The sequence below is a fragment of the Musa acuminata genome, chromosome BXJ2-9 (genome assembly GCF_036884655.1).
Source record: "Musa acuminata AAA Group cultivar baxijiao chromosome BXJ2-9, Cavendish_Baxijiao_AAA, whole genome shotgun sequence".
Taxonomy (NCBI): domain Eukaryota; kingdom Viridiplantae; phylum Streptophyta; class Magnoliopsida; order Zingiberales; family Musaceae; genus Musa; species Musa acuminata.
This window is the reverse complement of record NC_088346.1, coordinates 11054661-11080446: the sequence shown is the minus strand read 5'-3', so window position 1 is coordinate 11080446 and position 25786 is coordinate 11054661. Positions and strand designations below refer to the sequence as shown.

Below are 25786 nucleotides of genomic sequence, written 5' to 3'. Positions count from 1 at the left end.
GGATGTGACTACATCGCCCGCTGTTGGCCACTGACGGCGAGACGTTGAAGGTTGATCTACCCTTCGCTACATCCTTTGTAGATTATTCGAAGGTTTAATCCAGCATATGAAATATGATTTGAATTCCTAAGCTACCTGTTAAAGATCGATAGATGGACAGAACGTACTGCAGCAGCAAGACGAGCAACGACGATCCTTCCAACAACGTATCAACGCGATGATTCGTACCCCGCAGGACGAACGTCTCTTCTCCTAACCATTTACCCTTTTGCGTGAAAGGCCCCTCGTACCAACATGTCATGGAGCTAATGGACAGGCGGCTATTTGGCTTTGCGACATCGACGACAGGACACCGGCATTTTTGTCAGCGTTATCTATCTAATGCGGTTGTTCGTGGCAGGGATCCATGGGTGGAACACATGCATGCAGTCACACAACGTCAATCAGCATGTACGACCCTCTCCCTCTCTCTCTCTCTCTCTCTCTATTTCTCTCTCTCTCCCCCCTCCAATGGCAGAGTGGAGGCACCTCATGAGAGGATGGCGTAGGTTACAGAAAACCCCATCGGCGTCGTAGTGTGGCTTCGGACGATGCCGCTGTTTCCGGCATATCCTTCTTGACATAACGGAAAGTCGCCTATATGTATCTTTTCAAAATGATTGACTATCATTACACTGATATTTTTATATTATTATTATAAAAATCAAAATATATTATTATTATAAAAGAATAATATCAGAAATATGATATGTATCTTTTTCATGTTATTAAAAAAAATCTTTATTTGATATCTTAATAATTGATACACATGATCAAAGAATATTTGTAATATCTTAATAATATTATGTATCGATGTATTCTCATTTAATTTCTTTGATGGAGAATATCTTTCATTATCTCCTAAAATTTTTTATAATAATTAATTTTTTTTATTGACCGATAATTATAATCATAATTCAATCATATTTATAATATATTTTATCTAAATAGACCGGATCACATATTATAATATAGAAAACTTCATTCATATCATAATTTGAATAGGGACAATGCTATTCAAACTATATACATATCTTTCCAAAATGATTCAAACAACCATCATTGCACCAACATTTTTTTGGTATGGCAAGCATCAATTTTTTATATTTATTTATAAAGAGATAGATGTCTCTATTTTAGTTTACTCGACCAGGACGATCTGTTTCTTATATTTTGGCTGATCCGTTGCATGGAGGATTTCAAAACCTTATCGATCGGTTGGCTAAGTTTGCAGACGTTTGGATTGGGTTTCAATTCAAATCTTCGTTCAGTGTTATTGCAATGGTAACATCGTATATATCGACCGATACAACATTAGCAGCAGGTGTTTATGCGTAAAGTAAAGTGAGAGACATATGATGTGAGGATAAAAGTAATAATATAGGACACATGATGACAAGTAGGAACTTCAACTGGAAATGATGCAAATCATCATGTCATCCAAAAGTATTCTTCAGATGTCCACATTTGCTATGGCTTCATCCCACTCCAACAGTTGTGAGGTCTACATTGCAATATATATATATATATATATATATATATATATATATGGGGTGATGTATTCTAATGGGAAAACTATGTTGAGGCCATTCAAAACAAATAATTGTTTGTGAATTTACTCACAAAGATAAATAATAACTTATTGGATGAGTTGAAGTATAAAAGAATTAAAATCTAATTACTAAAGTAAACTTTGCCGTAAGAAACACATCCATCCCAAATGGATAAAATTACATGAAATCCATCCATTCTATAGGGGTAAAATTGTGTCCACGATTTCAAGTCAATTAATTTGGTTTCCTCTGATGTGAATGGTTAGTAAACATTGATTTTATCTTAGAAAAATGCTACATTAAATTGAAACCATCCATACGAATAATCAGAAATAATAAACTAAACAATCTAAATGAATGCGTGATTTATCTGTCGGCGTGTCAGCCTCCCCACCCACAGCTTGCTCGGATCACGACCGCGTCCACGCACCGACGATGTGATCACGGAGGACGTCCGCCATGCGCGTGTAAACTGCTCGACTGTTGGTCGCTTTGACTTGGGGCCAATCCCCTTGCGACACCCGTAGATGCTGCAGCTACTCGTCAAACCTACAACATCACCCGGAGAATGGCCGGTGCATTGACGCATTCCAAAGCTTAAAGATGGAGAAGAACCGTCCAGCCACCGCCTTGACTTCCCGTAAATTGCTAAAGGTCAAACAAAATGATCCCCGAAACATTTCCAAGTCAAACCATGCATGGTTTCTTCTATTTACTATTCTCGAGTCAAATCCTGGGAAGCAAAAGCAAGCTCCTTTGCTTTGGTCATTAACCTTATGTTGACGTTCGAGTACCAGTCGTCTTCCACGGATTCATACAGCTCCCTTCTCATGTTTCCTTGCGGAACACTTTGTTGTCTAACTCGAAACACACAGCTAGCCGTGCGATCGACACGTCCAACTTTGTCTTCTCCTACTTTACTCCATCTAAAGGCCGAACGACTAATGGAAGGAAGGTTGGTATGAATCAGTTGTCTCTCCAGCCCTCGTCAACATCCAAGTGAGAACAACATGTAATCTGTCCTCCTAAAAGTCCTTTGCTCGGCCGACTTTACCATCGAGTTCGTCGTCCGTCAGACTCTTCTTCACGTCATGCGTCATCCCCATCGAAGTTAGGTGCTCATTACAGTTCCATGATGGAACAAACTGGTGAGGCGGCTGGCCGTGGAACAAAGCTTAGGCTGACCATTTCCTGTCACGGATCAAGCAACATCGAGAACTCAACTACCGCGCATTTAATTAGTACAAGTGCGAGCATTACGGCTTTGCATGTCGCCTTCATCGACTCGTCGATCCTGCTGCATTGATATGAACAACCTGAAAATGAACTCTCTGCCTTGCAAATGAAGCAGCTCCGATGACCGCGTCATGCAAACTTGATTAGCACGCCGAATACCTACGAACAGCAGAATAATTAGTATGGTCTCATCATCATCATCCTATGCTGTCGAAGCCCGCAGAAGATGATCTCGATGCTTATTAATTATTATTATGCTTTGTGGTTCTCTCAGCTGAGACGTGGTTCGTTTCAGTCACCACATACATTACCAATTAATGTGGATCCTATCGATCTCCAGATCAGTCTTAGGGTGTTTAAGCGATTACGGATGGGATGTAACTCGTGCGTACTTCAGTCCTATAAATCGTGATCATCAAGTACGTAAACGATTCCATCTGCTTCGTATTTACATTTTTTTTATAGGAGAAAGCTAATCTCCAACTTTGTCGTGGAGCATCATGACCTTCTCTTGTCAGCATCACCATCTCCTTCTCACGACCGGACTTTATATCATATATCTTTTGCCGACTGCTTTATCGAACAGTTGCGTTGACCAATTCTACGCTACCAAGGCATTAAAGAAGACATATATGCAACCCATAAACCATACTAATACATAAAACGAAGTGCAACATCAATTATGTTTGATATTAGTCTTGGCGAAGTATGCATCCCCACACTCGTACACAGCTGCCGGTCGTCCATGGCGGATGAAAGCAACAAGACTAACCAGTCAATTCGTTAGGCAGGTTTTTATGTGAACACATGACTTTCTAGAGCTCCATAATTCAAACTCGAGTTTCATGGTTGATTCATTCGAACGAGAACCGAATCAAAATCGAATCCAGTTTAAATTTCTTAAAATTGAAATCGAACCTTTTATTCTGGTTTTTAGCTTCTTTTGCCCTTGAAAAGGGAGGGCGGTGCTGCTGCATTGGTCTCCAAATTAGTAGCTGCTTTCCTTCCTCCTCCTCCTCCTCCTCCTCCTCTCTTCTTTGTTATATACACATAGATACATAGAAGACAGGTAGAACACGCGATCTCCCTTCTTTTCTAACTTTGTTTCTTCTTCTGTACTGCTCAGATTAATAATGTAAGAACGTAGAGAAAAAGTAGTGTGGCGATTTAGACAGTCCCTTTCATTTTTGTGAGGATAGCACAGAACTTCCATCTCTTTCCTTCCAGTAAGGGACGAAAGGATCCCAATAAACCTCAAGTTCTAAAGTCAACGTTAGCGATGAACTATTCCTCCAACGAAGAGCTCGTTGTCTTATTTTGTTTGATCCACTGTTGCTGCTTTCACAAACCTACGCAACAGCTAATAAGTTCGATACACGTGGCTTCCTATTCCCTTAGCTTTGGAATCATGTGGGTGTTATTATGCCCTTTATAAACCCACCCAAATTGTTGTCCTCCCATCGGTTATTTGATATCCATCAATTAATTATTATTATTATGACGTCGGAATCCCATCCGAGCGTCGGAGGACGGTGTGGCGAATTGGGCTGCGTTACATACGTTTAGGTGTTTGACCACACGTGTGGCGGATGTGGGTCAACACGGATCTCCGTTCAAAGTGAAGGAATCACACGAAGGCAAAAACCATTCGCACGTGGAGTAGGTGGGGGCGCCCTGCCCTATTCATTCGGACCCCACCAAGTTCGCATGCCCTCAATTCTTTCACCATATGACAGTGGTCTCCCCCATTAACTCAGTGGGTGAGAGGCGACGTGGCCACCATCACACGCTCCCAAAGCTACTTTGTTATGTATACTTTTTCCTCTTTTTCTTGGCCACGTTAGCACGGTGTGAACAACGAGTTACTTGTGCGAACACCAGCAATGATTGATTACTGCTTACGTGGAATATTCAGGAATATCTGGCAATTTCACCTACTTGGCATCAGATTGAATCCGTTTGGGTTCGGTTCGAAATCATTCTACTCGATTCAATTTTGATTTTGGACCGGTTCAATTTCGGTTCAAGCCGTGGGGGTCACTGGGATTCCTCCGCGAAGAGCGCACATGTTTTTTGCTAGCACGCGTGTTGCGAAGAACACGACCGCATCACATACACTGTACTCGTTTCCAGCACCTGATCGCACTCGCCTTCCCCCTTCCTTTGCTTCACCATTTATGGATGTTGCAGGTCAAATACGTAGATAAATAAGCTAAGATTTTTCCGAGCGAAATAAATCATATTATCCTTTTACACTTGGGATAATGGAAACCCATACGATTTCTACATGTTCTGTTTGTGTTCCGTCATGCTTACGGGACTGGATTGGTATTTTAGGATTTGTGGTGGGCATCGGCGGTCCTTTGAAACGGACGTCGTTGCCGCGAAGCTGCCATTTGGCCCTTATTTATCGCGAGGGAGAAAGCGTGTCCGTGTTGCAATGCCCATTTTACCCACTCGCCAGCCCCTATATAGTAGGACTTGCCCACCTTCCCCTGTTCGACCAAGGAGAGTCACCAAAGAAGGGGAGGAATTCAAGCGGACAGGAAACCAAGTCTTGCGCTTCTGCCCAAAAATCTACTGTTTCCATCGGGAAGTCGAGATTTTGGGAAGGGGAGGATATTGGATGGCTGCCTCTCTGGAGATCTTTGGCTCTTCATTGCTCCCAAGGACCTGCCTCCTTTCTTCTTCCAGCTCGCCGCTGTTTGGAGGAGGCGAGCAGAGGAATCTTTTCTTCCCTTGCAAGCAGAGGAGGAGCTGCACGGCAGGGCGAGCGGTGCGGACTCCGGTGGCCGCCGTGGTGCTGACCGAGAGGTTCGCGAGGGTTGAGGCGGAAGAGAAGCCCGTGAGGTTTAAGGTCAGGGCGGCGGTGACGGTGAGGAGAAAGAAGAAGGAGGATCTAAAGGAGACGATCGCGAACCAGCTCGATGCTTTCTCCGACAAGATTGGGAGGAACGTGGTGTTGGAGCTCGTCAGCACCGAGTTCGATCCAAGTAGGCTGACTCCCTCTTCCTCCCGTTTCTGCCGGTTTGGATGAATTGTTTCTCTTCATCTTATAGCTAATATTTGGTGCTAAAGGAACGAGGAAGGCGAAGACCAGTAACATGGCGGAGCTGAAGGGCTGGTTCGAGAAGAAGAACGCCAAGGCCGAGCGGGTGGTCTACACGGCGGAGTTCACGGTGGACTCCAGCTTCGGCGAGCCCGGAGCGATCAAGGTGCTCAACCGGCACCAGAGGGAGTTCTTCCTGGAGAGCATCGTGGTCGAAGGCTTCGCCTGCGGCCCCGTCCACTTCCCTTGCAATTCTTGGGTGCAGCCTACCAGAATCCACGCCAGCAAGCGGGTCTTCTTCAGCAACAAGGTCCTCTATCCATCCTCCAACGCAGAACTTGGACGCACAGAATTCGGATCACTAACAATCATCATCGTTTGCTGTCGGTGCAGCCTTATCTGCCATCTCAGACGCCCTCAGGACTGAGGAACCTGAGGCAGCAGGAGCTGAAGGAGTTGAGGGGCGACGGCAAGGGCCAGAGGAAGCTGACCGATAGAATCTACGATTACGACGTTTACAATGACTTGGGCAACCCCGACAAGGGGATCGAATTCGCCAGGCCAACCCTGGGAGGGGAGAAGCTGCCTTACCCAAGGAGATCGAGGACAGGGAGAGCCCCCACGAGCACAGGTATGAGACGCAGCCAGTCTGCAACCTCTCGGTCGTAACTCGCTGTCCAAAGTTGAATCATTCATAGTCTTACGATTAGGAATTCAGCACTGCATTCATTAAGAAAAAGCTCAGAGTTTGATTTAGTCAACAACAAGAAATGCAATCGCAGACATGGTTGAGTTAGTCAAAGGCAAGCTTGGCCATCACCTCTCCTTTATCTGTGTCGGTGAAAAGGGTGGCCTCGAGAGGCTAATCTTGGTTGGCGCTTCTGACTCCGTGACGTGCTTTGCAGACAACGATGCTGAGACGCGGGTGGAAGATCCACGGCCCGTGTACGTGCCGCGGGACGACCAATTCGAGGAGGGGAAGCAGGAGATGCTGACGGCAGGGGCTCTAAAGGCCGTGCTCCACAACCTGGTGCCCATGCTTGTCGCCGCCTTCTCCCCGGAGAGCCACGACTTCAAGGCCTTCCACGAGGTGGACAACCTCTTCAAGGAAGGCCTGCGCTTGAAGCAGAGCTTGCAAGATCAGCTCTTCCACAAGATCCCCCTCGTCAGCAAGATTGAAGAGTCGAGCGAAGCCCTCCTCCGTTACGACACCCCCGACATCATCACAAGTGAGTACTAGTCCTTCGTATCCTCCTCGTTCTACTTGTCGCATCAATACCTTTTGACCCTCGCCTCTCTCATTGGCACGCATCCGGCAGAGGACAAGTTCGCATGGCTGCGCGACGACGAGTTCGCCCGTCAAACTCTGGCAGGCATCAATCCTGTTAACATAGAAAGGCTTCAGGTACTCGAATCCTCCCTCGAAGAAATCCTACCCGAATCACCTCTGCTTTTTTCTAATGGTGCTTCAACCGCTGTAGGTGTTCCCTCCCGTGAGTAAGTTAGACCCCGCCATCTATGGTCCGCCTGAATCCTCCATCAAAGAAGAACACATCGTCAGCCATCTCAATGGCATGTCTGTTCAACAGGTAACTCACAAAGATTTCATCTTTCTTGACTTTGGGTACCGAAATTGACATGCGACTTGCTATGCAACATCTGCAAACAGGCCTTGGACGAGAAGAAGCTGTTCGTATTGGACTACCATGATGTGTACCTCCCCTTCCTCGATCGGATCAATGCGCACGACGGGCGAAAAGCCTACGGCACTCGCACCATCTTTTTCCTCACCGAGCTGGGAACTCTTAAGCCGATTGCCATCGAGCTGAGTCTGCCGCCCGTGAGACCCGGCGACACTCGGGCAAAGCGCGTCTTCACACCGCCCACCGATGCCACCAGCAATTGGCTTTGGCAGCTCGCCAAGGCGCACGTCTGCTCCAACGACGCCGGCGTCCACCAACTCGTCAACCATTGGTATGTGCGCTTGCGGTTGATCCGATTGATGTATGGATACCCCGAGGACAGGGAGTAACATATGATCATGGCGGCGTTGCTTGTAGGTTGAAGACTCACGCGTGCATCGAGCCGTTTATACTGGCAGCTCATCGGCAACTAAGTGCGATGCACCCCATCTTCAAGCTGCTGAAGCCCCACATGAGATACACGCTAGAGGTGAATGCTATGGCTCGCCAAATCCTCATCAACGGCGGCGGAGTGATCGAGTCCGGCTTCACTCCTGGACCTGTTTGCATGGAGATCAGCGCGGCCGCGTACCGCGATCACTGGCGCATCGATCAGGAAGGACTCCCTGCCGATCTCATCAGAAGGCAAGTATGACGTCGAAGGTGATGCATGACTCTGAGATGTGATGAAACATCGAGCTAACGAGTGTTGGTCTTCCGGTGTCTTCTGATCGTGAACAGAGGCATGGCGGTGGAGGACCCGACGCAGCCGCATGGCCTGAGTCTCGTCATAGAAGACTACCCGTACGCCACCGATGGCCTCCTCCTGTGGTCGGCGATCCAGTCGTGGGTCGAGACCTACGTCGCCACCTACTACGCAGACGCCGAGTCCGTCCAGTCCGACTACGAGCTCCAGAGCTGGTACGCCGAGGCCGTCAACGTCGGCCACGCCGACAAGCGATGTGCGCCATGGTGGCCGCGCCTGTCGAGTCCTGCCGAGTTGAGCTCCTTCCTCACCACCCTCATCTGGCTCAGCTCGGCCCAGCACGCGGCCCTCAACTTCGGCCAGTACCCCCTCGGCGGTTACATACCGAACCGGCCGCCGCTGATGCGCCGGCTCGTCCCGGTGGAAGGCGACCCGGAGTACGAGCACTTCCGGGCTGACCCGGCCAAGTACTTCTTGTCCGCGCTGCCGAGCCTGACTCAGGCGACCACGTTCCTGACGGTGATCGACACCCTGTCGACGCACTCGGTGGACGAGGAGTACCTGGGGGAGAGACCGGACCCATACACGTGGACGGGGGACGGCGAGATGGTGGAGGCGTTCCACGAGTTCGCGGCGGAGGTGAGGCGGGCCGAGTCGGAGATCGCGAGTCGGAACGCGGACCCGGCGAGGCGGAACCGGTGCGGCGCCGGGGTGTTGCCGTACGAGTTGATGGCTCCGAGTTCGGGACCGGGAATCACGTGCCGAGGGGTGCCCAACAGCGTGACCATCTGACCACTCACGTGGTGGTACAATTTTTTATTGAACATCAATACATACATACATACGTACATAAGAGAGGTATTCTTTTATCAATGGCTGTGGGCGCATCACAAGACGAGTAATGTGTGTAAATAAATAGATGATATACATAATAATTGTTGGATGGAACTCTTTTGAAGGAGAATAAATAAATTAAGCGATACATTTTTATTCTGTGCTACTCTTGAAATTGTTTTTTTTTTGTGGAACCTATATATATATATATATATATATATATATTCATACTTATAATATACTCTGATATCATATATCATAAGGATTTCATTAAAAATATTTATTATCGGTATAGATGTATATATATATTTTTTGACGTGGGGATAACTATATCGATGGCATGTCTAATAAGATCACTTTAATGTTTAAGTTAGTAAGGATTTAGAGAGTTCGATCGAGTGAGAGAAAGAGAGAGATAGACACTTGAAAACATATATGAAAATATATATGAAGGTCTTTTATAGTACAGTTGCGATTAATCATGACTAATGCTAAAAATGATTATGTATACCATCCGACTATCGTATCGATGGAGTAGTGACTTAAAGTCTTTTATAGTATAATATATGAATTGAAATCGTAATTAATATCAGAAACAATTAAGCACACCATCCGACCATCAATAAGATCGTAAAATCATACCTCAAATTCGAGAGAGGCAGAGTAACGACTTGTTGAATAGCATGATCAACCTCATAGCCATATCGTCCCGTCGTCAACAACGCTGTGCTCAACTTTGACATGTAGGCAAAGATTGAGTTTATCCTTGTCATTAGCAAATAAACAGTTAAACTTAAATGATCTATGCTAAACTGTGATCATTACGCATTAACATAACCAAAAGCTGTTTGCAATTTCATGAAATTATTCAATCTGTCCTCAAATATATAATACAATAAATGAGAAAAAAACTTGATACATGCAACACAAGTAATCATATTCCCCAATTGTGTTGTTCCACAAAATGCTAGATTTCCACATCAGGGAAGCCTCTTCGATCAACAACTAAAGGCAGCACCAGCATTTAAATTCACAATTCTGCAGTAAATAGCACAAGTTTCGAATTTTACCCATACATCACATGCTTTTGAATGTCTTTGCCTTCCTATTTCTGGTCAAATTATTATGTCTTCCTGCCATCCTCAAATCATCCCCAGAGTGTTTGATTCCAAGCAAACATAGACGGTTCACCATGCAAAACAAGAACATTATGGGGATTATCAACTGCATTTATAGATGTAGGTTGATCTTCTCTGACCATTTTAATATATCAGAATAGACTTGGTCACCACCCAACTCCTCTCCAGAGGCTCCTGCTGCTACTCTGATGATGTCCTCTATTAAAGCAAAGTTGCCCATTATATCGACATGGGCACCACTCTGTGTTCCACGGCCTTCCAAGATATTAGCTGGAGGAGCATGATCGTACTCCCTGATGTATGTCTTAATACCAGAAGGATTGAACCTTGTTTTCCCACGCCATCCTTTGGCGCACATATAACCTGCACTCAACACCGGAACAGTCTCATCACCATTAGCCAAGTAAATACCACCCTGCAAGTTGCTTCCTTCATGCCCGCCATTGGCAGAGCTATCAATCTGAAACGGAATGTAGCACTCAGCAGAAGGTGATAATTTGTAAACATATGCTCTCTCTGTAGGTATTCCCACTCCATACAGAGAATATATCTCCATATCAGGCGCATTTGGTAACCTGAGTAGGAAAAGATGAGGCATGGTAATTTGTATAAGCACAAAAATATTAGGAGCATAAGCATAGTAATCACGAAAAGCATAAATATTACTCCTTAATAGTAAATAAAGATTGTATAGAAATGGCAAAGATTGATGTATTCTTTTGAAAATACATATAAAATTTCTTTATTAATTGATTGTATCTTTATTTCATGTTCAAACTTAATTTCTTTTGAAAATACTCAATATTCATAGTACACAACACATCTAAAATTTCTCATGGTAATAAGTACCAGCATAAAGATTGTCACACTACAGGAATTCCAAAGGCTTTCTTGGTGAGAAATATTACATGTAGCATCATTCTCATGTGCATCTTCAATTCTTCTAAAAATTACCCGAGATCCAACAAAAATGACAAAACTGGAGATATCACAAGAAGAGTACATTATACAAGGGTAACTATATCTGAAGCAGCCATAAGCCAGAATACATTATGCTAAATATTCCTTTTCAGAATTTTCAAATAGAAAAGTATCTGCACCCACTCTCAATTAAATAGACCATGTCAATAATATATTTTAGTTGCTGGATTTTTATCGAGTACTTTTAGGATACCTAGTCGATATTTTTAAGGAAATCTTTATTTATCTTGAAAAATGACACTTTTTTTATGATGAAAAGGTTTTGTTCCAGAGACATGGCTCATCCAAGCCAGTGACATGTATTTATTAGCTAGCCTAAGGCTCAGTATAATGTGCCATAGGCATACTCTTCCTGGTGCAATTTGGCATGAAGCAGATAACAAACTGACTTCACTTTTTCATAAATGTACAAGTGGATTAATCTAAAATGGAAAGAGCCTTACTTTGTCTCCAAGGGATTTGACCAATATTTGTGGTGCATGTACTTTGGGTCATCTAGATCATCAGCAATTCCATGTGAAAAATGTGCACTTCCACGTTGCATCATCTTTGGAGCAACAAAATTGAGAAGATCAATGAGGGAACTAGCTGTATATACTTTGTAATCAGCAACTGCTTTGATTCCTGCCCATCCCAATTCGTGATACTCAGTCCAAATTTCTCTACATGAAACATTCGAATGAGCAACATTGTTTCCCTTAACTGCATCCTGCACTTTCAGAAAAATAGCAGAATTTAAGGAAAAATAGCTTGACAGAAAATTAAAGAAAAGTAAAATGATTTTTGACATATTCGTAACTGTACTAATCCAATTAGCCTAATCACAAGCAATGATGAACCTTGCAGTATCTATGAATGCAAGCCATGAAACAGTTGTGCAAAAGAAAAATATTACCAGCTACCTAAGATTACCATGCTGCATATGACAGAACCACTTTCCTAAAGTCTGAGTGCCCAGTTGCAAAAATGATCCTGAAGTTGTTGAAGCATAAGATGATGAGCAAAACCAACTGATCAAAAGAGAAGTCGGTGACCTTTCGCATGATTGATGGTAAAAGAACGAGAGTCCGTGCTATTCTTTATTAAAATTTTCATAGTCCAGCTCGAACTGAACTGAACTTGAAATGAGAGTTGGTCAACTTGCACTAAAGCCCAAACCAAGTGAAATTTAAAATTGTTAATAATAACAGACAAGAACCACACCATATCAACCAGAATGGCAAGCGATAGAGCAAAAACCCGTAAATGTCCTATAAGCAACAGAAACAAAGGTATGCAAAGTTCTACTTTAGATGCTACTTTCCTAATGTTTCCTGCCTTAACTGTGAGCCAGGGATGACGAAACTGAGAAGCAAGACTTGGGCCACTGCAAGACCAACCAGTATCATCGACAAGGCATTATCTTCTAGTTTCGACAAGGTACTTGAGGTATGGTTTAGACATAATAAAGGATATTTTATACATAATATACAGAATAAACTTCTAGTTTTGCCATGGCAGAAGCCTGGTGCATTGGATCACCCTTTATAAGACAAACTTAGCAAAATAGTTCTCCAAAAATAAATAGAAGATATTGAAAACTCATTGCAGAAGAACTTCCATGAAGAAATATCCATGAAGTATCAACAGAATATCTTATCCTTTTTTTAAATAGTTGCCTAAAAAGTACAGTACTTCAATGAAGGCTTGAATCATGATTGACATATCATACAAGTATCATATCCAACACATCCGGTATGGATACAAGAATTTTAATGTACCTAAATCTCATATATGTTTTCTAACTACTTATTGTACATTCCTATAATAAAATTTCGAATGACTGACACCAACAGTGGATAGTGTGAAGGTTTATTTGTATGGTGGTTTAGCAGGAGGGTTGTCCAGCCAAGCAAAGGTTTGGTCCGTGCCCCTGGGTGTCGACCCAAATAATGTAAGCTCTGATAATCACAAGGTCAAGCCTGGGCCATGAATTGAATGTGTCTATATTCAGTCCAGAATCAAAGATAAACATCAAGTCCCATCACAAATGACATGGTGTTGCTCAGACCACTTGCCAACCAAAGTATCCATTCGGGACCTCTACATATATCTGGCCATGCTGGTTAATGCTGGTATGGGTCCAACAGAGTTTCAGGTTGATCTGATCCATGCTTGATAGGGGATGCATCATATACTTCCAGGGTCCTATTTCAATAATATTAAGAGTTCTCTTTCTTCTTCATTCACATGCTGAGGTAAGAGTAAGATGCCACTTAAATTAGTTGGTAAATTCAACAAGAAATTTGTTTTGATTTTACACAAGACACTGTTTAACTCAAGAAATCATTTCAGTACCTTGAATTGCTCCAATCAAGTTGTCCATAACTGTGGAAGGTTAAACAACCCTTGACTCCAAGGACTGAGGGCTCAGATCTCTTAAAAGATTTCCTTGATCAGCATCACAGAGAACTTTCGGTTGCCAAATCAAACTCAATCAAGACACATACACAAAGTAGCCTGAAAGCAATTAGTGGCGTTACTAAGGATAAGAAAAAACTCAAAACTTCAATCTCTATTTCAGAAGATGCACTTTTAAATGCTATTACTTGTCCTCCAGACAGTTCCCCTCCCCACACTTCTTAATTATATATGTGTATTATCTCTTGGAATTGGAGAGGCATACGTAGTAAACCCATAAAGGATTTTCTCATGTATGCTCATAGGAAATATAGACCTCCCTAATCCTTTTGCAGGAAACTCATGCCTCGGAAGAACAATCACAAAAGCTTATTAAAGGTTTTGGTAAAGATCGGAAGGGTGTTGCAGAGCCTGCTTCTGGAGCTTCAGGAGGAATTTTACTTGCTTGGTGCACCACTCTTACAAATGTCCAGGTGATATCTATTAATACTTGATTGATTAATGCTATTTTACAATTCTATAATGGTAAACCATGGTTTCTAACTGGGATTTATGCAAGTACTTATGATCTCTTGTAACAATCTTTGGAACACTCTTTAAGATTTGAAATTTACTAAATCTCCATGGTGTATTCTTTGGTGATTTTAATTGCATTCTAAATAGTTATGATAAAATTGGTGGTCGACCTTTTAATGCTAACCCTTCTGTTAGAACTTTTAGGGATTTTGTTAAACATTGTGATTTAAATGATATAGGTTTTTATGGTCATAAATATACTTGGTGCAATAATCGTAAAGCAACTGCTCGTATTTTTGATAGACTAGACCATGTCTTTTGTATTTTCAATTGGTTGCAGCTTTATGACCAATCTACTGTATATCAGCTTCCTAAAAGCTCATCTGATCATGCTCCTATTCAATTTCTTATCAAAAATACTAATTATCTTAATGCTCATTTATTTCATTTCCAAAACTTTTGGACAAAATACTCTGAGACTAAAGATTTAGTTCATACCTTTCGGAATCATAATATGGATAGACAACACCTGTGCAATAATTTCCATAACAATTTATGTAGAATATGGGGTACTCTATCTCACTAGAATAAGCATTCTTTAGGTAGGCTTGAGCTTAATAAGGATTAATATTAACAATGTAGAATCCTAATTTGATCATGTCTTGCCTACTGACTCTGATAAGCATCTGAATTCATTTTATAATCATCAGATGGCTCTTATAAAACAAATTAATCTCAAATAGTTGGCCAAAGCCAAATGTGCTTGGATTAATGAAGGAGATAGAAATGTCAAATATTTTCATAATCTTTTGGCTCGTCGTAGACATCAAAATTTTATTAAAATAATTTTAACATTTAACCAAGAGCTTATTGATGATACAACTAGTATCATGAATATTTTTTTGCCAACACTATTCTGAACTTTGGAATACTCAACATTCTCATATTAATCCTCATATTCCTTCCCTTCTAAGTCTAATTGCTGATAAAAGCTCCTCTTTAATTACACCTATAACCTTAGAAGAAATCCATCTTAGTAAAAGCCCATGACCCGATGGCTTCTTTCACCTGTGAATTCTATAGAACTTATTGGGAAACTATAGCTCCCTCTCTGCATCATGTATTTAATTGGTTTCATGAATATGCTCATATTCCTTTAACTTGGACTAAAACTTTTCTAACATTTATTCCAAAAACTAAGAATCCCACTACTGTTAACCATTATAGACCAATTGCACTATCTAATGTAAATTTAGGATTCTAGCTAAAGTCCTATCCAACAGAATCAAGCCTTATCTTTACAAATTTATCGGTCCAAATCAATTGGCTTTTATCCCAAAACGTGGTATCCATGATAATATTAGCATAGCTCAAGAAGCTACTCATTCAATGTATTCTTCTAAAGGTAAAAATCCTTTAGTTCTTATTAAAATAGACCTTGAAAAAGTTTTTAACAAATTGTCTTGGACTGCGATCATCCGCATTCTTACTTCTATGAATTTTCCTTCAAAATTCATACAGTGGATTCAAGCCTGTATTTCCTCTCCTATTTTTGCCTACCTTATAAGTGGCAATATTTCTAATACATTTAAAGGTAATTGTGGGCTTCAGAAAGGAGACCTCTTATCTCCTTATTTATGCATCTTAGTGGCACAGCTACTTTCTCAGCTCTTTTCTGAAGCTTTCTACTCTAATAAACCCACCCCTTTTAAATTTGGTCCCAATTGTAAAATGAGTCATATTCTGCTTTGTTTCAGGGCCAATAAGAAATCTTCCACCACTATTAAATCTATATTTCAAACATATGAGCTAATCACTAAACAGAGAAAACTTCTCAAAATCTGAAATATTCTTTCCTAAATCAACTAATAGACAAATTAGATTATCTATTTGTGCTGATTTAGGGTTTAAGGAGGGCCAATTCCCTTGTAAATATCCTGGTGCCTACATTACTCCTAGGATATCTTCCATTCATAATTATGATGATGTTTTCAATAAATTCAGATCCAAGCTGGAATCTTGGAAAAACACCTCTCTTTCCCAAGCTGGCCATATGGTCTCAAACAAATCTGTTCTAAACTCAATTCCGATACATATTCTCAGCGTTAATTGGATTCTTGATTCAATTATACACAAATTAGAGTCTTATATAAGAATTTTCTTTGGCAGAATACTTCTGACTCTAAAGGTCTCCATCTTATTAACTCGACTACAGTTATTGATTCAAAAAATCATGGTGGTTTGGCCTTTCAAGGCTTATCTACTTTTAAATACTCTCTAGTCTCTACAAGCTTCTCGTATTTCTAGACTACTTAATCATGATAACAGTCTTTGGTGTGATTTAGTTACAACAAAATATGGGTCAATTAATCTATGGTTTCCTCCAAATTTAAAAAATACTAGCTGGAATTGGCGTTTATTTATTCAAGAGTTAATTGCTTTTCATCCAGGTTTTTTTAAACAAATTGGTAATGGTTTTCAAACTGATGCTTATAATAATCCATGGCTCGTTGATTTACCTTTATATCTCAAGCCTACATTCATTAATGTTTCTTCTTTACACATGAACAAATCTGTCTCTCTTATCTGATCAGGTAGCTGGAATCTCCAGTTGCTATCGGATATATTTGCCCCAGAACTGGTTACACTCATTGCATCTTTAGAAATTATTCATCTTCCTTACGATGACTAATGGATTTGGAAGGCAAATTCAGAAGGTAAGGCCACAGCAAAGAGTGCTTATAGATTCCTAAAACCAAGCAATTGTGCCCCTGACACCAACTGGTATGGCTGACAGATTTTATGGAAGCTTCCCATTGCTCCTATGATACAAATATTTTGTTGAAAACTACACAAATGTTTTCCCACCACTGATAGATTACACATGATGAATATTCGACCCCAGCTAAATTGTCCACCTTGTAACTCCACTCCAGAATCCATTAACCACCTATTTTTTTAATGTCTTCTCTCTTTGAAAACCATTGACTGCTGGACTAATCAACTACCTATTTCTTTCCAAATTAAAGATTCCTGGAACTTGGGAGATTGGCTAAAAGAAGGATCTAATTTGGGCTTGGGAATGTTAACTCAAATTGTTATTGCAAACCAGTTTTGGTTCATTTGCAAAGCTCACAATTCTGCTCTTTTTACAGGATCTACACCTATTGTGACATCAATTTAGTCCCAAGCTATTTGCCTTCACTAGCTACTATGCTAGATCTATCATTCCTGCAGGAAATAGGATGAGTAATACTCTTAAGATTCAATGGCATAAACCACCTTCTGGGTGGAGACAGATCAATACTGATGGTTCCTATTTATTGCAGGGTGTGCTTTTGGATATATGATTCGTGGAGTAGATGAAAATTGTATGTTAGCTAGCCAACAATACATTCAAGGAAGGACTTCTCTCCAACGTGAAGCTTTAGCAGTTAAAGCCAGAATTCAATCTGCAATAGCTTATGGTTTATCATATGTCCAGATTTAGATGGATTCTTCTATACTCTACTGGAAAATCAATAGGAGATTATATGGTGACTTATGATGCCCCCATCCACTGGATTAAATGAATCCCTCAGTGTGACTGTAGGGTTGTGAACCAACTTGCCATGTGATGTTCTTAAATTAGGCTGTTAACATTTGCATATTGATTGTTGAATTGTGTCTCATGATTCATCCACATAATTTTCTTTTTTAAGGAGTTGTAGATAGTTGTGTTCTAGACCCTCACTAAAGCTATTGTAGAAGTGATGTTGTCATCATGGAGGCTTTGAAGGAGTAATTGTTGAAAGAAAAATCAACCTAATCAGCTCAATAAACCTGGTCGACACTGCCCAGGCTTGTATCAGCCAGCAAGGTTATTGGACAGAAAGAATGGCCCAATGATGAGATTCCCACCAATAGAGGCTATGAAGAGGGTCGAAGTATGCAGCCTTACCACTATAAGAAGTGGGGATGTTTTGGAGACTCGAAATTTGATTAACCAATACGAGCTATTGGTAATCCCTAAGCATACTTGAGAACCATATTGGTATGGCAGAGTAGTCTCTTGTGATCAACAATGTCATGTATCTACAATAATCCACAATTGCGAAAACGATATTGATGCTTGATTGATCTTCGGTGTTAGTTAGCCAACCTTAAATGCTCTGCCTAGCCAATAGTGGCTATTAAGAAGCTTGCAATACTCACAGTAAGGTTCTTGTTCTACAAGCATGCAGTGTAGGAGAACCACTGAAGTTGAATTATGGTAGTTGTCATTCAAACCCTTGTATAGGACTATGGGCAAATGAAAGCCTGCAACAGATGTCAACAGTGATGATCGTGGGAAATCACCAAAGAAACATTATACCAAGTTCAGGAGCATAAAGAACCTCATTCTGATACAAATGATAGCATGGCCAGCTCCAATTAGGACAGGCCAAGCAAAGGACTAGCTTGGTTCCTTGCACTGGACCAAAGTTATGTCAATGCTGATGACAACAAGGTTGAGCCCAGCATCAAAGTAAAGGCCAGTCTTCTTTTACTTTTATGTATTCCAGTGTTGGGCCATCAAAAATTGTACGATAAGTCAGCATAGTTAAGATGAGAATGTTAAGCTTGACATTCAACATTACCATAAAAGAAACTCTACAACCAAGTGAAGCCTCATTAACGGTTAAAATAAGAGAAAATTGTTTAAGATGAAATCAAAATGTTCAAAGAAAACATATGATTATGGCTAAATTTGGTGAATCAATTAATGTTAGTGGTTGAAGAAATAGAGAAAAATATAAGAAGAATTTACTAAACACAATAGAAAGAAAACATTTTGTTTTTTATTTAGTTAAGAATATTACCCTACATATAGCTCAATGGGGAAAATATCCATGTAGCTGACTTAAATGGTTGAGACCTCACAGCTTATTATTGTTGCAGAAATAAAGTTATTAGTGTTGCCTATGATCAGCTTAGGATTCTGAGCTGCAGTTTAGCTCAATTTCCACATTGATTGCCTACCAATCCAATGAGGCAATGACCGCATAGAAAATTGCCCAAAAAATGATTTTACAGGAAGAATTTAAAGAATTTTGTATTGCAACATTTCACTTAAATAAATCGATGAAAAATCAACAAAGTTCAATTTCTCATAGGAGAGAAGATAAGTTTAAAGCCAACAATGATTTTATTTTAAAGTAACATGTTTCAATAAGATTATTTTGAACATCGTTTGTTTGTCTATTAAGTACTCAATGTTTTTCCTCAAGTAACACACTGTAAAAGGTTCTAACCTATTACTTGCCATGCACACTTCAAAAAGATAAACAAAATGACCTTCATTAAGAGACCCAATAACTTAAAGAGCTATAGATGAAGATTAAAGAAAATTGGAGCAGAATAGTTTGCATAAATAAAAGCTGATGAACACCTATATAAATGCCAGTCCTGCCTAAACCAAGTTAGAACCCATTGAGTAAAGCAAAAGTGAAACTAAAAATTAATTTCAGTGCATCATGAGATTGATCCTTATATCCATATTCCAAAATTACATACACATGATCAGTGACCCTCTTAATACTAAAATCTAGCATCTATACTTTATTGTTTCAGTGCATTTTATCACATTGCTATGGAATTATTTAATATCAGAAGAAGTAACTGTCTTCAGTGTACAGGCCTTTTGTGTCAGTTACAGAAAAATGACACTAACAAGACTCAACCACTAACAAGTTAAATGAGCTAAGGGACAATTTAGTTTCCTGTAACTTGATAGCCTGCGAATGTACTTGTAGAAAGTCGTTCATTTGCAGCAGTTTACTATTGGGATTCTTGTAAATCTAGATACATGATGCTAACATGCATATGGATATGTAGGCTAGGCTGCAATAGGAGAGGGGATGAAATTTTCCGCTCCTCTCTCAGATAATGTTCCCGTCCTCTCCACCATCCCCTGCCCCTCTTTCCACTTTGGGCTTCCTCCTGCTGCCACAGATCAAACCTAGTCACCATTTGGAAAGTAAATTCTCTCCTCTCCCTTTGGTCTCCTCCCTCTCTTCTCTTCTTTTTTTCTCCTTTGCCCTCCTCTGTCCCAACCTCCAGCCTTTCATTTTGAACCACCACCATTGCTGGGGGTCTTACTCTGTAGTTCCCTTAATTGTCTTCTTCCCCTCCTCCATCCTTCCTTTCTTTCACCTTTCAATTTGAGCTGCCACCTTAAAGAGGCCCTACTAAAGGAGGTGACCTCATCATATAAATAAAAGAGATCCATATCACTTTACTTGCAGGCATCGAAACAATTGCACTATATTTGCAGTTACAAGTAGCTGCCATATATGTAGGCATCCAAATTATTTCAAGTGAAATGCTACTTGTAGGCTTATGTATTTTTCTACGACTGCTATTTGCAAGCATATGTATTCACCTGCGACTACATTTTGTAGGCATTCAAAGTTGCAGTCTATCAAATGCCACCTGAAGGGATAACATCCTACCATTTAGTGTCATAAGCTTCAGGGCAATGCCCTTAGTATGAAATGGAAATTAATCGAGACAAGCAAAATCAAAGGATTAATTGCAGCTATCCTTGATATCAAATTGTCAAAACCAGGTAATAACCAGAACATTGTTAGTACCACTGTTCAATTATAAGATATTTCAAGTAGAGATTTGTTATGTCAACCCTGAATAATTTAACTAGACAACTTTTCCATGTTTGGATTAACCAGAATATCTCAGTGTATGTTGAACTTCACAATAACCTGCAATGAACAAGATATACATCTGCCAGAAGAAATGTACAAATTCCAATAAACAAGAACCAATAAACTAAATAACTATACATTAACAAGAACCAATAAACTAAATAAGTTTACAATTCCAAAACACTAATGCATGCCTATTTGGAAAATATTAATCAAGAAGTTACACTGTAAAATTACCCGGAAATCATTCTGCTCGATCTTGGCTGAAGGTGTCTCTGCAATATCTTTCCCAAAAGAAATAATTCTTCCATAGTTGACACTCTGTGATTGACATTCAACCATCTCCCCATCATCATTACTGGAAGCATGAGAATCATTATTCTTCTGCTTCTTAGGGCTACACTCATAGCTTTCTTCTGGCGACCAATCTAAACCACCCCAAATGGTATCACCACCTTTTGGAATCATTGACATAATTGAATCCCATGTGCGAGTCAGACGCATAACGTGCCGTAAGGTCTGAAGCCCCAGAAAATCAGAATCCAACACACCAGGTGCTATGGCCCTACAATAAAGGAATGGTAAAAGTTATGTTATATGTTACTTCAAAAACTGACTAAAGGTACAACATCCAACATTTATCTATTATTCTCTTGTCACAGTAAGTATAGAAACATACTTTTTCTAGACACTATAGTGGTCCAGAATCAACTAAGATTTAAACAAATAAGGCCATAAGTAAGATTCACATATTATTCAATTATCATGCATGACTAACAAATAAACAGAAGTAAGACATTACACTAGCAGGTTGCACGAAAGCTATAAGATGCTGTTATGATATAAGAAGTAAGGCATGTGATCTTGCTTAGCAGGTGGCATAAAAGCTAAACAATGCTTTTATTCAATTAATCAGCATGAATAGCAAATAAACAGAAGACATTGCATCAGCAGGTTGCATGAAAGCTAAAGATGCTGCTATGATATAAGAATTAGAGAAAGGTGGTGAAAAACTACAGAAAGATATGTCAAGTGGTATCACATTTTATTTGCAATGCACACTTTTAGTAATAGATGCCCACTAATTCAACATGCAAGTCCTTCAGTAAAAGACAAAATAATATTGCATTACACACAAGAATAAAATGTTGCAAATTGTTCCTGAATCATGACTTTGCTTCTATTCTTCTTGAAATTTGCTGAAGCAATTTAATAATTTTATGACTCCAGATCAACATATTTAATTTGTCCCTGACCAGATACAGCCAGTTATGCAAAATAGGTTGACTTCCCATTCAAGTTACAAGTAGTAGTTTTTCCAGTAATTTAGCCCGAGATGATGGTCTTACGAGCATTCTCCCATTGCATTCTATGTTATATATGACTGAAATTTTTATATCTTCTTCCTGTCACTATTAGTTGTCCTTTCAATCAGAGCTATAGTAGGAGATAAGGCAGTAATTTTCATCACGATGTTGGTTGGGACAATGATTGGAATCTGAGAGATGGATGCTACAGGTTATGCCCTTGAGAAATTATAAGCCATCATGGCATTTTTCATAAATATATGACCCAGAATGGCAGAACAGAATCGGCAGACACAAGGATGACCAGTGCAACCAGCGAATGATTATATATTTCTACGGTTGAGCAATACAAACAATTAGTATTTTATACACAAAATACTCTTAAACTAGTTTTAAGGTTTGAAAATCATAAATCTCTGTACTTCTTATATTTTGATAGAGGATTTTCTAACAGTTCTAATTTCAATCTTGAATCAGTGATCTATTTCTTTCTCTATACACCATCTTACTTTGGTATTGTAGCCTGTGAAATAAGTATTACACAGGTTTAAAGACCAAATGCAATAAACAAAAGTTTGCTGTCAAAAAATTATAAAAAGTCAAATTCAATTAAAAAAACAATACTATCAAATGTATAATGATTTTCCCATGAAAACATGCGAAATAGCTTCACAAATTAGCACATAACCAGACTACTATAATTAGTACATGTCAGCAGTTATGTACAAAACATTAGGTTAGACGATACTGACATCCATTGCTGGAACAAGAAATCTCATTGGTCAGTCCAACACAAGCAGGAAACAAACTAATGAAAATTATCTTGTATAGTTAATATCAAAGAAGTTCATAAGACAATTACCTCGCAACAGCAACATCTTTTGCTTCAGCAGAAAATAGACTTGAAACTGCTTTTGGGACACCTAGAAATGGTCCTCCGATATTCATAACCGCTTTTATATGCTCTGCACACCAGTTTGGACCACCACCTCCCCCCATTGGAGCAGGTGCCTCAACCCACTTCATAAAATGCAAAAAGTACAAGACTCCCATGGAGTGTGGAATAACCACCACCTTCCTTCCACCATTTGTAGAGACCATGAGTTCTATATTACTTTTTATTCTGCTCAGTGTTTGATCACGTACCTGCATGATTCAAGTTGTAAAAGACAAAACATCATAGTCCATGACTCCATAAATGGCAGGATAAAGAAGACTGCAGTTGGTAAGATACAAGAGATATGAGAAAATAAATAATCCGCGGGAGATCTACAAAGCAGACATTTGATAAAGTGATAAATATAATAGTTTCTTGGGGAGTTCTAAGAACCTCTGTGTTCTGAAATGACATTCGCCAATCATATGCAGCCATGTACATTGTCTTTTCTTCATAACCTATGCGAGCCAAATTTGCAATCAAAACTGCCCATACAAAGTATCCAGGAGCAAAATAATCTGCTGCGACAAGCCCAGAAACCGACCTAACTCTTATTCCTGGAGGGTCCAATCCAGTTTCATTATCCAGCGACATATGTTCAACCCAGCATAAGGGCCTGAGAAAGAAGCAGCAAGAAAAAAATCCAGTAAGCAAATACTAAAAGAAAATACAGTTACTTAACTAAATGAAAGTTCAAAACTTCAAATCACCAAATAATAGTTACTCAAGGATAAAGAACACCATCAGAGATAAGCAATTAGTTCTATTCTCTTCTAGAGCACTCGATATGCTATATCTGATCTGAGGAACAAGCAACAAGAAAAAATCCACTAAAATATAATCTACTCTTGATAAAAATCTACTATGATGAATTCAGCAGGAATACCACCGAAGAAGGAAAATGTTACTTCCTTTTCTTATGTAGAACAAGAACAATCAGTAAAATGAAAGTGAACATAGTCGTAATATGCATATTGCATCAACTGTAGGTTCTTCAGGTAGAAAGAAAGAAAGTGGAACGCCTCGAGCATCTTATGGGCAATGAATAATCATATCTGCAATCGATCTAAAGTAGTACTATGGGATTGTTTTCCCTGTGAATCGAGATGAGAGATTGACTGAATAAGGGTCAACAATTTTTTAGCCTAAAGTACTAGAACAGCTACTTAATTCTTCCCAAACCTTGTATTTGTGGGAGCCTCATGCATTGGATTTGTCCTGTTTTAGCAAAGTTTTTAATTAAGCAAAATTCCTAACTTCTGTTCACCCTCCCTAAACACCTCAATAGAGCGAGCCTCGTGTAGTGGCTCGCACTTCTCCATTTGAACATAATTCCTCACTTCCATAGATGTAATCTTCCCAAAAATCCCTAATTTGTGCATGAAAAGCAAGCAACTACGATACCTACCGTTAGCAGGTATGATAATTTCCAATTTTTGCATGTACTTATTCCTTTCAGCTTAGCAAAGCCGTCCTGAAACTTCAGAACTCCAAATTTTCGACAGAATCCTAAGAAGGAAGGCAACGTACACGCAGAGATACACAGATGCATAAAAAGGTGGCCTTTCTTACCTCTTGTAGACCTCTCCAAAGGTTCCACCCCATAGGCGCTTACGGAAGAGCCCGTCGGCGCATTGGTGACCCTCCCAGAGCTCGAGCCCTCCGGTGACTATTCCAGGCACGAACACCACCGGGTGCTTCGCCCTGAGTCCCTCCTTCTGGAGCTTCACCCCCGGCTGATCCGGCAGCGGGCCCGTGATGACCTCCGTCACGTACTGTGGGAGAGATGCCGGCATTGCTTTGTAGGAGAACAGTAGCAGCCACCAAACGGAGCAGATAATCCCGATGAGCCAGCAACAGTTGTCGAGGCAGGACCATCGCCCCTTCCCGCCCTTCTTCGACGCCTTGGCCTGCTTCTTCTCCCCAACTTCCTCCTTAATAGAGCTGCCGACAGCGGAGGTGGAAGCGTGGTCATCGGCCGGAGGAGAGGCCTTTCTCCGACGGAGCATCGCCATGGGACCGATCCAAAGTTAGGAACGGGCGAAGTCTAACCCTAGGAGGTTCCTGTGGAGGCCCTGGAGTGAAGAAGGCTTGTGGCGGCGGCAACGAGGGACGAGGCTGCCGTTGCCGGCAGGAAAAGCCAGCAAAAAGAAGAACAAAATAAATAGTTCCTTTTTATCAAGGACAAGTAGTTGTTACGCTATGGGAGGACCAAAAGATGATGGGAGGTAAACCAATCTCAAGCAGAGGAGAGCCCACGAAGGAGCGGGCATTCGGTCGGTGGCGAGGAATCCGGTGGATCCTGCAGTAGCCTCTCCCGGATCATCTGCCCTCCTGCGAACATCTCGCCTGGTGTGCGCAACCAAACATTTCTATGGAAACTGTGGGACCCGTTGCTGGCATCCATGAGAAGCGGGGTTTGCGATGTCTGGTCGCTCGTCGCACGCACAGGAGCTGCGACCGTCTCAGCCGCAGAAGTCCTTCCTGGTGACGAGTGGGTGAGCAACTCGTGTCATCGCAGCCGCTGCTTGATCTCAAACATCAACGGAAGACAGTTGGATTTTTATCATTACGCTGATGATTATTATTGTTCGCGCCGACAAGGAAAAAGCCGAATGACCGAGCCACCGATACCTCGAAACGTTTACCCAATTCGTGCTGCCGTCAAGATAGATAGATGATGAGACGGGCACGAGCAAAGCAAGAGTACTCATCTTGAATTAG

The 25786-nt window shown here is 40.8% G+C and overlaps 2 protein-coding genes across 2 annotated transcripts; one reads left to right on the top strand and one right to left on the bottom strand.

Moving 5' to 3' along the window:
- Positions 1 to 5322: 5322 nt before the first annotated feature.
- Positions 5323 to 9258, top strand: LOC135623113 (putative lipoxygenase 5). Its single transcript, XM_065125676.1, has 9 exons — positions 5323 to 5821; positions 5907 to 6187; positions 6271 to 6508; positions 6783 to 7106; positions 7197 to 7282; positions 7359 to 7466; positions 7547 to 7851; positions 7938 to 8204; positions 8301 to 9258. Exons 1-9 carry the CDS (start codon positions 5455 to 5457, stop codon positions 9055 to 9057), a joined length of 2733 nt encoding a protein of 910 aa, XP_064981748.1. The 5' UTR covers positions 5323 to 5454; the 3' UTR covers positions 9058 to 9258.
- A 675-nt stretch (positions 9259 to 9933) lies between these two features.
- LOC103998045 (phospholipid:diacylglycerol acyltransferase 1) lies at positions 9934 to 25681 on the bottom strand. Its single transcript, XM_009419419.3, has 6 exons — positions 24635 to 25681; positions 23456 to 23678; positions 22988 to 23271; positions 21056 to 21383; positions 11663 to 11928; positions 9934 to 10813 (listed from the first exon to the last, which is right to left on the bottom strand). The coding sequence occupies exons 1-6, from the start codon at positions 25075 to 25077 to the stop codon at positions 10330 to 10332; spliced, it is 2028 nt and encodes a 675-aa protein (XP_009417694.2). The 5' UTR covers positions 25078 to 25681; the 3' UTR covers positions 9934 to 10329.
- Between the last annotated feature and the right edge of the window lie 105 nt (positions 25682 to 25786).

Coding starts and splice junctions, on each gene's coding strand:
- LOC135623113 (XM_065125676.1), top strand. CDS start 5,455: ATGGCTGCCTCTCTGGAGATCTTTGGCTCTTCATTGCTCCCAAGGACC. Junction 5,822..5,906: donor CAGCACCGAGTTCGATCCAA/GTAGGCTGACTC, acceptor TTGGTGCTAAAG/GAACGAGGAAGGCGAAGACC. Junction 6,509..6,782: donor GAGAGCCCCCACGAGCACAG/GTATGAGACGCA, acceptor CGTGCTTTGCAG/ACAACGATGCTGAGACGCGG.
- LOC103998045 (XM_009419419.3), bottom strand. CDS start 25,077: ATGGCGATGCTCCGTCGGAGAAAGGCCTCTCCTCCGGCCGATGACCAC. Junction 23,272..23,455: donor TGTCATTTCAGAACACAGAG/GTTCTTAGAACT, acceptor TGAATCATGCAG/GTACGTGATCAAACACTGAG. Junction 11,929..21,055: donor TCGAGCAGAATGATTTCCGG/GTAATTTTACAG, acceptor CTGAAAGTGCAG/GATGCAGTTAAGGGAAACAA.